We start from the raw sequence: 13,833 nt of genomic DNA, 5'->3' as shown, positions 1-13,833 counted from the left end.
CCAGAAATTTATATATCTCCAGAAAATGCAGTACTGCAGCAACTAGGTGATAGAAAAGCTACCAGCAGCATTTAGCTCTTAGGCATGGTTAGTCATCTATTTTAACTCTGTGTGTGGGGTGTGTATACATCCTTTTATGTTCATTTAAGTTGCAGAGCAGGGGGTTTAAAGTGCACTGTTACTGCACAGGAAGGATGTTTAACTTGACAAGTCATATGTGCCGTGTCTTTAGTGAATCCTAGAAAGTACAATTTCAGAATGTAATGAGGAAATGTGGTAGCAGATGCTCAGCAAAAGCCTACTCAGTCAATGTCTCCTCTAGCTGGCAGTGGGTTTTCCAAGGAGGATGGTGAGAAATAGAAGAGAGTGGAGAAAGAGTTCTTTGTATAGTCTGGAGAGAGTCCAGGTACCAAGATGTCTGCAGAGGAAGAGTCCAGAAACTGTAATGACTTTACCACTTTACAGGCTGATACATGAGGACAAACATGCTGTAGTTTTACATTGGCAAATTCTGCATACACAGCACAGAATGGTCAGAATTCTCTGCACAAGAATCAACCACACAGTATCAGAATACAGTAGTGAGAGGAAATGGGTGAACCAGCCTGAACCACTCACAGCTGCTTTCCCTCAAATCAAAGTCACAAGGAACTATTCTTTGCTTCCCATTATCTGGCACCTGCCTCCTGACTTCATCAGGCATACCTTTGCTGTAGTTGTTGCCCTGGTGAAATTTTTGAAGTGGTAGGATATGAAGTAGTTGAATATAAAAGTGAAGAATTTGTAGCTTTCTGAAAACGGTACTGTTTACATATAGCAGAGGTGAAAGTTCCTCAAGGCTATGCATGTTCCAGAGCTGTGGGGGTGTATCTAGGCAAATGTTAATGAACTTCCAGTTCTGTGGGCCAATCTGTAGCAAATTTAATACTTGCTTATGATAGCTGACAATTAAAGTAAACCTTTGCCTCACTTCTCCCTCATCTATCATGCTACTCAAGCAATATCATTTGGGAATAGCAAGCAGTGCTAAAGCAGATTCCTACATTATGTCAGTGGCTGGTTTTCTGTAATGAGAATCAGTTTTCAGGTCTTTTAGCAGAGGAAAATTAGATTAACCTTGTCAATGTGGCTGTGCAGTTTTCAGTACACATTTGAGGACTCTTAGTGCTCCTGCACCACCTTTTCAGTGTTATAAAATCTCTGCTTTTCTCTTTCTTTCTTATCCTCTGTTCTTTTCTCTCAAAATGAACTATTTGTCTGTAGCAGACACTCAAGAAAAGACATCTTTTAAAATGACTGCTTTTAGAGAAATTACATGCCTTTAACACATGCCTAAATTGTGTAGTTGCATGTCTTTAAAGAAACACTTCGTACAAAAACAACTATAAACAAATGGTGTGATTGAACCGAGGTTTTAAGGTATCGCCTGTGCTGTTCTCTGGCTTTGTCTTTCCTTTTACACAGCAGTTTTTTGTAGTTTGCACGTACTGTTCACTTTGGCCATTTATAAGGTGAGTTGGGATTGGATGTTCTGTCCTTTTAGACCTGAGGTCTCTCTTACTGGAGCTGAATGCTGCCGAGGAAGTTCCTAGCAGTCCTAGTTTGAAGATTTATGTGGTGGCCCTTACACAGTTGGTAGGCAGAGAAAGTTGATCCCTCCAGACATACTGTGTAGGTCACTCCAGGAAATGCAGATATTTGCCCAGTGTATTTAGGGCTGGATAACCAGGGATGGATCAGTCAGAATTTCCTTCCCTTAACACTGCTGTTCCACTCCTATAGAAGAAGAAAAAAACCAGGATCTGAAACATGACCAGAATACCTCTTCCCCAGCACAGAGTGTTGTGAGAGCTGTGGAACAGATACCACATTGCAGCAGTGCAAGATTGCTGCAGAACAGCTGCCACAATCATGGCAGCTCCTGTTTGTTTTCAGAAATTGTAACCACATTTTAGACAACAGGGAATTCAGTTAGCTCTAGTTTAGTGTTTCTTGCAAACAGTGTAAGGAGGGACTGAGCAATGGATGATGACACCATAGGTTCATACACTCATGGAGGTGATATGAGCTGGTGCTACTGTAAAAAGTCATTGCCCTTGTTTCTATTTTCACTTTTCCTCCCTCTCAGCAAAAGTGTTACCGCAGCTATGAAGTGATCTGGACCCAGGTACTGATGTGACTGGAAACTAATTCAGGGGCAGGGTGGGGAAATTCAGTGCATGTCTACAAGGTTTCACCTTGCAGACATGGCAAACAGGTGGATGGGAAAAGTGGCCAAGAACATCGGCAGGGTAGGCAGGATGGTGTCTTAACAGTTTTGGTAGCTAACACAGCAGAAGAGTTGGTAAAACTGTGCCCCTGGTCATGGAGAGAGATATAAACCATTGACTTAACCTGGTGATATTTTCCCCACTAATAATTTTCTTCAGAGACAGAAAGAATATTGCTGTGCAGTGGCAGGCCCTGTTGCTCCACAGCTGTACATCTCAGCACTCCTAGAGGTCACTGTTGGGCTGTAGAGCTGTGCTGCTCTGTGCTGTTAAGCTGAAGATGTAGTTGTCTGCTCAAAGCTTCTGCTGCTAAAAACAGCTCTGGAATTATCTTATTGTGCAAGCAAAGGCAACTTTGTTAGACTCTGCATTCATAGTGAGGGTCAGTGCTTTCAGAATAAAATGATGGGAGTTGCAGGTGCAAGCTAAACATACCCAAAGTGTGCTGTTTACAATGTGTTTGCACCATAGCAAAATTATAATCAGTTAGCCGAATGCAAATAGAAAATGTTCCCATCCTGAGCATTTTGCTTTCTCTGAGGGGCTGGTGGAGTAGTGGCCTAAGTCGGATGGATTTGGAATCTGCAATGGCTCTTCAAAGACTATGATTGCCCTCAGTCTTACGATAAACAATTAGTCCCTATACACCCATTGTCTAAGGACCCAAGTGACTGTGTTATCAGCTAAATATATATTTAAATCCTTGCATGTATAAACACAATGTAGTATTTCTGACCTGCTTATTTGTACAACTCTCATATGGGACAGAAAGCCAAATACCATTGAAGTAGAATCATTTCCACGAACCTTTATAATACCAAAGTATTGAAAAGTACCTCTATGCAGCTGAGTGTGACTGTCCCAATGGATCAGTATTCAAGTTCCAGTTTTCCTAAGAGTGGTGAAAAGTATTTTTTTAAATATTTGTTTCTCTAATTTTTTATGGGAATATTTAATTAAGTTTTCTAATAACCTCCCTTTTGCTTTCTGAAGCTGAAGGCTGAAGTTGAGATAACTTTGCAGTTTATGTGATAGGAAAGGGTCAATACTGACATAGCATTTTGCTGGTTTCTGTTTGCTTGGCTGGATGAATTTCATGCTGTTGTTGTATGTATTTGTTCCTTTATTTCAGCTTCACTTTGTCCAATACGTAGCATTCCTCAAAAAATGTTTACATTTTTTGTTTCTCCATATGCCCAATTAACATGAGATAGCTAATTCTGAAGCATTCAGACACTTCTTTCTCATGGCACCAAGGTCAAGCCCCAGAGATTCCACTAGCATTAAATGTGACATGCAGCAGAGGGAAGAATTGGACTTGTGCATTTTTATTGCTTCTCTGTCATGTGAGAAAGACTTTCCCTCATTCAGTAATAGGGTTAGGAAGACACATGTGGATTGGTAGCTTATTCCCCACAGAAAACATAAAAAAACACTAAGCCCTTGCTAGACAATTCATCCCCAGCACGAATACAGAGTGGGATTGTTGGCTTAGTTGAAGCTAAGGCCGTGTACTTTGCAGTCAGCAGGTATGCAGCCACCCACAGCAGCTCGGCACATGGTGGGGAATGTGCTTCCTGAGTGCCTTGGTTCTGTCAGCCATCAGAACCCAGCAATGGCAGCAAGGTTAACAGGGGTTAACAGGGCATTCTGAGAAGAAAAGGAGGGAAGCAGTGGGGAAGAGCTGGTGTTTGTAACGAGCTGAGACAGGAATAGGCTGCAGTGCCAGGAAGCTACCGAACAGGGGAGCTGAGCAGAAATTATGCATTTTCTCAGGTAATGAGTTTCCTGGCATAGGGATCATTCAACAAATTCTCTGTTCATTCATAACATTTTTTAGGGCAAAAGCATCTGCCTTGCTAATGCTGATTAAGCCCATAAGCCCCCTTCCCTTCTCTTTGTGGTGCATTGTTTTGCATCTTCATATACAGTTTTCCACATTACAAGGAAGCAAACCAACAACTCAAGTTCAATGTGGTTTTTCCCCTTGCAGAAAACCTTCAAAAAGCTGAAACATTTCCTCCAGCATTGGGATATGGAGTTTCCTTTTCCAGTGGCGCTTTTTTCTTTTTGTTGTTGTTGTTGTTTGTTGATTGGTTTTGCTGGGGTTTTTTGTTGTGTGTGTCATTTTTTAATTTATTTCATTTTATAACATGCAGTTACAGAGTCAGGCACCGCGAGCACTGTACCTTGTGGCCTCACTTTCTTTTCCTGCTTTTTTCCTCCTCCGCAGATCCCTCATCCCGGCAGCACTGATCAGTCCCATACTTCCATGCAGCAAGGTTTGCACGTCCCTCACCCCAGCAGCCAGTCAGGGCAGCCATTACATCACAGCGGGCCTCCTACCCAGCAGTCCCGGCAGCCACCCCCGGCCGCTTCTAGCAACCATCCACACAGTGACCTGACCTTTAACCCCTCCTCAGCCTTAGAGGGTCAGGCTGGTGGACAGGGAGCACCCGACATGCCGGAGCCCTCGCTGGATGTAAGTCTGTGTCATACTCTCATCTGCCTGCCATAGCGTGTGCTTCCATCGCGCGGGAGGGCCGGGAGGGCAGGGGCCGGGGCCGCTTCCACAGCACATGCCATCCCTCATGCTTGGTACATGGGCACCGGTGCTGCAGCCAAGGTGACAGGGCACTCCTGACCTGCTGGGAGAACGGATGGCTCTGTTGGAGCAGCTGTGTGGTGTGTGAGCCATAAGCCTCTTCCTAGCACCGAGGCAGGCGCTTCTTTAGGCAGCAGCTCGGGCACCAGGCCGGGAGCCATCTCCTCCTTTCCCACCTCGGTGCTGGTTGGGCTGTGCTCTCCTGGACCCTGAAGCTGTTGCAGTGCCTGGACAGGAGGAGGGCCACAGCTGTGTGAGGTTCTGACCGTGGCATTGCTGTGCCATGTGAGCTCTGTGCTGAGCCCTGCAGCATGTCCTGGCCAGCAGGAGTGAGGTCTGTGTTGGCCCACCCTGTGACACAGTCCCTGCTCCCTGCAGCCAGAAACCATCTGTGCCCTTCCAAACCCACTCTTGTGGGTGGCTCAGCAGCATAAGTTCCTCTTCCCAGTACACCACACAAGGACATAAACAACATGGACATTTTCTGCCTCCTTAGCCACCGTGGGAGGCAGCTCACAACTAACTGAGGTCTAGTTTTAAGGCCAAAAGTAGTCTTCCATCTCTTAACATCGATTCAGTGGAGTTGGAAGTGACTTACTTGAGGTATATCTCTCTGGTTAGCCATCTACCTCCCAAAATAGAAATCCTCAGCACTAGGATTGGATTTTTGTTTGAGTCATGCATTCCTGTATGTGTATCTTCTGTCTGTTCCAAAGTCTGCTGCTGCACAGTTAATTTCCTTAGAGATGTGTTTGCTTCTGTGCCTTGGATTTATATCTGTATTTGCTGTTGCTGTATACTTGCATCTCCCCTGTCACACAGGAGCACTGGGCTGGCAGGTAGCCTCACAGGGGAGGGAAGGGGTTAGGGGACAGATAGAGGCTTTAGGGTGCTGCAGGAACAGTGATCAGTGAGGCAAATTCTGCTATTTCACACAATATGGTTGTGTGCACATCCTTTGGGAACAATAGTTCATGTGGCAATTCAAGTTCTGAACCCTTAAGGATCCTGTCTGAGCAATACTGAAAGGTGAAATAAAAATGTCTCTTTTTTTTCTTCTAATATTTAAGAAACATAACAGTATTTTGTTATGGGTCAGGCACCCATTCCTTGGTGAGAAGCAAAGTACAAAAATCTGTACACTTACACAGTACTGTGGTTATCACTGATGAAGGATTGCTGGTTTCTTAACAGGAGGCAAGTGCTGTACAGTGTGGGAAATAAACTTACTGGAAATACCTGTGATCCTGATCAGATGGATTATTTTAATGGGTCTCTTGTGGCTGAATAAAGTCCCATGCAGCAAAGCAAACAGGGCACTGTACTGTGGGCAACTTGACCCACTCCCTCCTGGCACAGTCACAGTCATTCTGCAGGAATTCAGTGAGATGCAGTCTGAGGTTTAACCTGGGTTAAAGAATCCACCTCCTATGGATGCAGGCACAGACAGGGGAGATCTGCATGGGTACTTCAGACAGAAGAGGCTCAAGGCTGAAATCACTGGTTAGACCTCTCCATTTGCACCTCAGGAGCACAGGGTACATGTCTCCAAACTCTACCCTAAATCTGGCACATTCCTGTAGCTTCTGTCCCCATCACCCCCTCACAGGCCCTGGCACTCCTCTCTCTTCTGTCCCTTCTCCAGCACTCTCAGTTCCCAGCGAGTCCTTCCTGAGGTCTCGGGGTTTCCCACCAGTGGGGCAGGAGGCCAGCTCTGCTGCCTGACCCCTCTGGCTGAGGGAAGCTGAGCTCACCTTTGCAACTCAGAAGACTTCAACTTCACATACTGAGCTTATTGCTTAAAATTTCCACTCTTCTTAAACTTTTTAAAAAATCCTCAGCATACAAGAATGAGTCTCATAGATGATTCAAATTTTTAAGAACAAGTTGTAAAATTGTAGGACAGATTTAATAACTTTTTTATTTCTCCACACTTGGTGGGGCTGCTGTTTACTTTTGGACTTTTTTTTTCTTTTTGAATTTTTTTACAATATACTCATAAAAAATTCTAATAGGAGGTGAAGTACATTTAAAAGTCTCACATCTCAATACAATGACAATAGCATTTTTGCCGTGACTAAAATGAGGTGGTAGCTTAAGAAGAAGATTCCTTCTGGGAGATTTTGTTTATGTAAACTTGACATTGCATTTTTTGTAAATGCTTAGAAAGCAGTAAACTTTTTTTGGCATTTAGTGTTTAGCTTATTGAAAAATTTGTTTATCCATATAATATTAGAAGATGAAGTTTCATTTGCACAAGAGTAATAGAAGCATGTAAATACAGTATTTATTTGCTAAATTGAAGTCGTCAAGCTTTTGGTTTTATAATATTTGAAAACACTGAACAACTTAAAATTAATTTCATGTACCTACTATTCAGTTTGTTAAAACAGTCCATATATTTCTGTATTTAAAACAATGCAGAACATAAAAGGGCTTTATTACAAACTGTTCCCTGCAATTTTTTATATATGACACTTTTATATTTGCCTAGGAAAGGGCAAGATGCATTACAGAGCAGAAAACATTGCCTGATGCACAACCCAGGAGTTACAATGTGCTGTCAGATCAAAAAGAATGTGTTGTGATGGTTTATTTCCATTTTCATGGAAATACAAATTGAAGTCCCATAGCTATTCATTTTGATACTTTAAAGCACTGTGCAGATTAGGTCATCTTCTGTTGTATGGAGTGTTACACCTGTGACCCTTTAAAACGTCTGGAATTGCATGTAATGCTGTAGTCAAGTAAGTACTTCCAACCACTGTAAATTCCTGCCACAGAAAGGAGAAGGACTCGCCCAGCTGCCGTGCCACTCCTCTCTCCATTCTCCTCCTTAATTGTTTTTTTTTCCACTTTCCCTGACCCGCTGGTTGCTTTAACCCTGGGTGAGTTCCTTGCTCCAGGTCACTGCCCCAGAGCTTCGATCAGTGCACTGAGGAGTTACTGGGGTGAGCAAAGGACAGGGCTGCCTCCTTCTGTGGAGTTGCAGGCTTTGAGTGGCCATCAAACTGATGTGTGAGGGCCAGACCAGCCTTTGCCCATCTGCCTTGAAGCTCAAATGTGGATTACTCCAAGTGCTTGTTTCAAACGTTTACGCAGTGTGTTATAGGAAACATCCATAATGAGCATTTGTCCAGAAGGTTTTGTCGGAATCATGAGCCAGGCAATATGATGGGGAGGTGGATTGAGAAACCCTAACTGAGATGATAATGTAATTCACAGGTGAAAACTGAGTCACAGAGAAATTCACAAGAAATTGGATACTACATCATCTGAGGGTGTTAGGCTTGTGACACTGCCTTCTGTTTTATTTGGCTGTATTGTTATGAAAATCAGATTCCAGGAATGTGTGGTGTTTAATCCCTTTCTTTTCTCAGTTGTGTTTCTGTTATCTGTAATTTTTATTTTATCTTTGTATTTTATAGCTGCTTCCAGAACTCACAAATCCAGATGAGCTGCTTTCATACCTGGATCCTCCTGATTTGCCAAGCAATAGCAATGATGACCTTCTGTCTCTCTTTGAGAACAACTGAAACCATGTGTATTCTCCCATCCTTTTCACTTGTTCACACGTGTGTGGCTGCACAGCGAGGAATCTTAACACTCCTTTTCCACAAGAGAAGAAAAAAACCTCACAACTCGATCCAATGGTGCACTCCCCGCTTTCTTCATCTCAGAACTGCTTTTGTTAGCTTCAAAGACTGCGAAAGTGACGGGAGAAAATAATACAAAAGTTAAATAAACGCAGTAATCTCCGAGTCTGCCATGCTACATGTGACAAAGAAGCATAGACAGTTGTGCAGCTATTGGAAACTCCATTTGGTGTTCATCCTCTAGAGAGAGAGTTCTGTGATAAACATAGTGTGAAGTATCTTGGCAAAACCGGATCTTGGCAAGGGAAGAAAAATCAACAGAATGGAACTGTCTTTAATTGACCCGTCTCAGAGTGTCTTTACAATGCTTGTTCTTCCATTTTTTTGAAACTGTATCTCCCTCTACCCCACCTCTCCTCTGCCCCCCTCCAGCCATGGGTTTGCGTTGGAATAATTGTCCTGGCCACACACAAAATGAAAAAAAAACCACCTACAAAGCTCAAAAAAGCACAAATCCTACAGTCAAGTGGCTGAGTTAGGGAAGACACACAGGCCTGTCAGAGGGAGCCAGCAGTGTAGCTAATGCCACTTCAGTAACGGCCTGAGCTCTGCAGGCCACGGCCGTGGGTGTCAGGATTCTGCACGTGCAGGGATCTTTACCATCTCTTTGCAGAGGATTCCTCTGGCCCAGCACACAGATTGGAAGCACCCAGGAAAAATTTTTTTAAAGTTTGCAATGTTTAGGGATTTTTGTGATTTGGTTTCAGATCAGTACCGTTTCTGACTGCATTAACATGCAGCTGTAGAGATTGCTGTCATAGATCTTTTTGCCATGTATGCCATACATAATGGAAAAGAGAGGGAGGGGGGATGCAAACCAAACTGTTCCTGATTATTACCTACAGCCTTCGGTGCCCCAAGAGTTTGTGTCACTGTCTGTACTGCACAATGCATAGTAAGACAAGCTGGGTTGAAGGCAGCGAGGAAATCATTGCAGGATGGAGGGAGAGTAACATCATTTTCTGCATAATTATTTTTAATAATCAGCTTGAGAAGGGGCATTGACATTGGACAGACGTCTTACAGCTTCATTTTAGTTTTGCTTTGCATTCTGTTTTCGTGACTGTTACAGATACTTCCGCCTTTTCCTTTTCTCCTCCTTCAGTTTCTTTTTGTAAACTTTGGCTGCTGGGATGAGCTCTTTCTTCTGAAGGACCGAGTGTGGGGAGAATAAGTACCTGTCAGTAGATGGCTACTGCCCTCAAGAGACCCTGCTGCCACAATTACTGTCTTGCCCCTGTGATCTTTGCTTCTCGTGTGGTTGATGCTCCTGCATGAGCTTCCTATTGCTTCTGTGCCCATTTCTGTGCTCTTTGTCTCTCTCTCTCTCTTATAAATGATGTACAGTAGCTGTGTAAGAAGTGCATGTGTGCCAACTTTGCCCTCGTGGTGCAACATTTCAGCTTTTCCCCACTGTACAGTTACTGGTTTTGTTTCTTTTGATACTAAAGCATATTTGACCCTACTCCTTTTCCTCTTCCCAAATCCAATCAAACACCCTTCATTTGCTCGCCACAATGCATTTTAAACTGAAGTGCCAGGCAAAATTTTGTTTGTTCCTGTCAGTTTGACTAGCTAGCTTCCTAGCCCTCTGTGTTTAGTTTGCAATGCTGTAAATGGCATGCTCTGTGCTTACGACTCCGGATTTGCTTTCCTCACCAAAGTCATACTTGTAAATTCTCTGCATTTTTGTTTTCTTTTGCTCTTTTTGTTAACGTTTCCCACTACTGCTGTACATGCGTTGTGGTATATATATGCTAGTCAGCAGCACCTTGCTGTAGATATTAAAGGAAATGGCGGTTTAGTTCTTTTATTTTCCAGTAGGAGTATTGAATCTGTCAAACGTATTATGTAGAAATGGTCCCACACTTATATTTTTCCTCTTTCAAGTTTTTTTAAGAAAGGCGCTGTTCATTATGCAAAATCAATTATTTTAAGAATTGCTATTGTAAATATCTTTGTGAATATTTTAGTATCGTCTTTGATAATATTCAACATTTTCATGATCTGGTTATACTTTTGCTGGTGTTTTTAAATACCTTGTCTGAAGAAAAATATGGGTCCTTTTTTAAAAAAGAAAATTGAGGGTTCTTTAACAGAATAAGGGAGTTGGGTTTTGGGTTTTTTTCCCCCTATTTTCTTTTGGTAAATTAGCCCAAATTTCATATCCATTTATGTGATAAATGAATTGATACATCAGGCAGTACCTGGATAATCAGGGCCCAGCTCTGTCATGGAAACATAATTGTGTTTGCCTAGGGAAAAAGTAACCCCAACTGATCAACCAGTGTTCATTGACTGTGGGTGATCGTGAGCTGGTAATGGCAGTTTGTTCATTTGCCAAAATGAGCAGAACACGTAGGACCAGCTGTCTGACCAGGTAAAGACGCACTAAGGCAAGCAGCAAATCTGTATGGTACCGTATTTATATCGCTGTACTGGTGCTCCAGTCTCTGAAACTGGGGCAAAGACACTTAGGGATGTTGGTGGGTGGGGGAGGGAAACAGTATAGTATATTTTATTCTGCTTAGAAATGTCTTTTTTCTTATGTAGGCTTGACAACCTGTAGAGGATCTGTGCAGAATATTAAAGATACCTTGGTGTAATACATGGTAATATGGTTGTGGTGTGGTGCTGCTATCACACAATTCCTAGGAAAGACCATTGTTCAGTTACTGATACAGATGTGTTGTGTAGCCATTTTCCTGTAGTAGTTTCCCCCTGGTTTTTTGCTGCATTTTTTATATAGGTCTGGAAGTCATGTGCAGAGGTGGCTAATGATAAACTGACTTTATGCCATTAGAGTTAGTTTTTTTCTATTTGGGGGGTAAGTTCCTTAAGCCATAGGTTTGGGAATAAAGAAGATTTCTCACTATTAGTTGGAACTGGTTGCTCTGATTTTTTTAATTGATTCTATTTCATGTTTCGTTCTCCACTGATTCCTGAGCAGCTAAGTTAGTCACCTAAAAAGAATTTTCTCTTAAACACAATATTAGTATTTTAAGCCAGGTATGTTAAGGATTGATCTTTTGCTAACTGCTAGTATTTAAAATGTATCATTTAAAAGTACCTGTTGGAAAGCATAAAGGGAAAAAAAAGCCCCATAGATATTAGCAATATGTTTGGAGCAGTGTTGGCATCTGCTTTTTACAGTAATAGATAATTAAAGCGGACAGTTGACATCTTTAAACTTACAGAAATGTTTGGTTTCTAAGCAGAACTTAAAAAAGAAAGTACAATTTTTACCCATCACCCAAACGTTGAACATTTGAGACAGTTTAAAATTTATCTGTCACCTAAAATCAGGTACTGTATAGTGAAGTCAGTATGAAAAAGCTTCTGAAAATTTAGTTATTTTTTTATCTGTTCACTGCCATACTAAAGTTTAGAGAAAAAAACCTAGCAAATAGGGTAATCACAGTCATTTCTTTTAAAGCTTAATTATTATATAAGATTCCAGTAGTATTTTTCTTCTTTTTTTTTTTTTTGTTTGTTTACCTTTTAATCGTTTCCCTATGGAAGTTCATCTGGGAAAGAACCCACAGAGATCTACAGTTCTGCTGCCAAGACATTATTATAGGACTGACAGTACACGCCAGTGTCTGCAGCGGAGACTCAAGGGACAGCTGTACATATGTAAATGACAAATAGAGACATGTTAACAGAAATGCATTCATTTTCCTTGGAATGTGCATTGTTTTTATTTCGCAGGAAAAAAAAGCTTGAAGCTCCATCTTATGTGGAAAATGAATCCTGTTTGTTAGCGTTTGTGGAGTCTCAGCATTTGTTCCACTTTCACTTCTGTAATATACTCTGATCCTTTGTTTTGTTTTGTTTTATCTACATGTAATATTTAGCTTACGTGTACTAGTCTATCACCTGTGTATTTTTAGGGTGCTACAGAAATAATGAAGAAAAATACGGGGATTAAAAAAAAAGAAAAAAAAAATTGTAACCAAATTCATACTTTGTACAATTTTTGATATCACGATCAGAGGAGAATTAAAAAAAAAAAAAGTACAATCTGAGGTAACATGCAAAAATGGCCATTGTCTTTGTTTGTACATTGTATGTACAGTACAATGCAATCATTTCATACTTTAAACTGGTCAGAAAAAATAATTGTGATTTTTAGTCTTGCAAAACTGTATGTAGTTAGATGATGTGACAACCTAATATTTATCTAATAAATATGTATTCAGATGAAACCTGTATATTAGGTGTTCATGTGGTTATTTTGTATTTAAAGATCAAATTATTTGACTATTGCTAGACATTTATATACTCTGTTGTAACACTGAAGTATTCTCATTTGCTCATGTTAATTTTTTTTTCCTAAATAAATTTGCAAAATTAAGGTCTGACTAATTGGCAGCTGCTTTGTAAATTTTGAGTTTCATTTTGAAACCATGAACTTCCCCTTTGCTCTCCCTGGTTTGAGTTAATGTGGAAGTCAGTTGCATGAGGTGTAACTTTTATCAGAGCAGGACTTGGTGCAGGAAGGGAAAGGTGGGAACCACCCTGGAGACCGAAGATAAAAGAAAAGATTATGAATGCAAATATGGGATCACACAGAAAAAAGTCCCTGCCAAGCAAGGCATTGGTAACTTGTTCTTCAGTATGCAGGGCACTGCCTCTCTCCCAGACAAGTAATAATTACTTTGAAATTAAATCTTTATGTGATATGAATAAGAGGAAAGGATGTCTTCTCTCTGGAATTGGCACATGTGGAGATATTAAACAACCAGCACCTTTGTTTTAACTTCTTCCAAATTTGATAGTTTTCTTTCAATTGGAACCTGTTACTAAAGTGAAATGAGACCATTTTTTTTCTTACTGCATCTCCATCCTAAAGTTGAAGCATTTGGTTTGTAAATGCAACCTTTGAGTTACAAATCTGCTCAATTTACTTACCTGTCCAGCTGTAAGCAGCCTGAATGGTGACACAAGGAGTACTCACAGGATAGCAGAAACACACACAGGTCCTGTCCTGGTGGAGTTCTGCACTGAATGGAGCCACAGCCATCACTCACTGCATCTGAGAACTTGGGTTAACAGATTACTGAGTATCTCTGGATTTGCAGATGGCATTTCTGAAGGCGTTTAGGTACATCCCACCTTTGAAATACATTCAAATACCTGGGAACAAACAACCATTTCACAATATGAGTATCTATCTATGCAAGCACTTACAGCAATTATTCCCCACCTCCACAAGGGCACTAGTCTTTGTTGATTGGGATACACACAAGTATGTGTATATGTGTATATATGTATGTATGTATGTGTAAATCTAGACTAG

The 13,833-nt window shown here is 41.3% G+C and overlaps 1 protein-coding gene across 8 annotated transcripts in view; it reads left to right on the top strand.

Annotated features, from left to right (window-relative positions):
• ZMIZ1 (zinc finger MIZ-type containing 1) overlaps positions 1–12,745 on the top strand; it is a 337,004-nt gene extending 324,259 nt beyond the window's left edge. For 7 of the 8 annotated variants that reach the window (XM_058028807.1, XM_058028800.1, XM_058028801.1 and 4 more), the window contains 2 exons: positions 4,504–4,752; positions 8,304–12,745. In XM_058028807.1, coding sequence (XP_057884790.1) covers positions 4,504–4,752; positions 8,304–8,411 — 357 coding nt within the window. In that variant the 3' untranslated portion in view covers positions 8,412–12,745. The remainder of the gene's footprint in view (positions 1–4,503; positions 4,753–8,303) is intronic. The other variant, XM_058028802.1, reaches the window with a different exon arrangement.
• The last annotated feature ends 1,088 nt before the right edge of the window (positions 12,746–13,833 follow it).

The sequence above is a fragment of the Melospiza georgiana genome, chromosome 8, assembly GCF_028018845.1.
Source record: "Melospiza georgiana isolate bMelGeo1 chromosome 8, bMelGeo1.pri, whole genome shotgun sequence".
NCBI lineage: Eukaryota > Metazoa > Chordata > Aves > Passeriformes > Passerellidae > Melospiza > Melospiza georgiana.
Note: the sequence above shows the minus strand (reverse complement) of the source record. Positions and strands in the feature narration are given on the sequence as shown.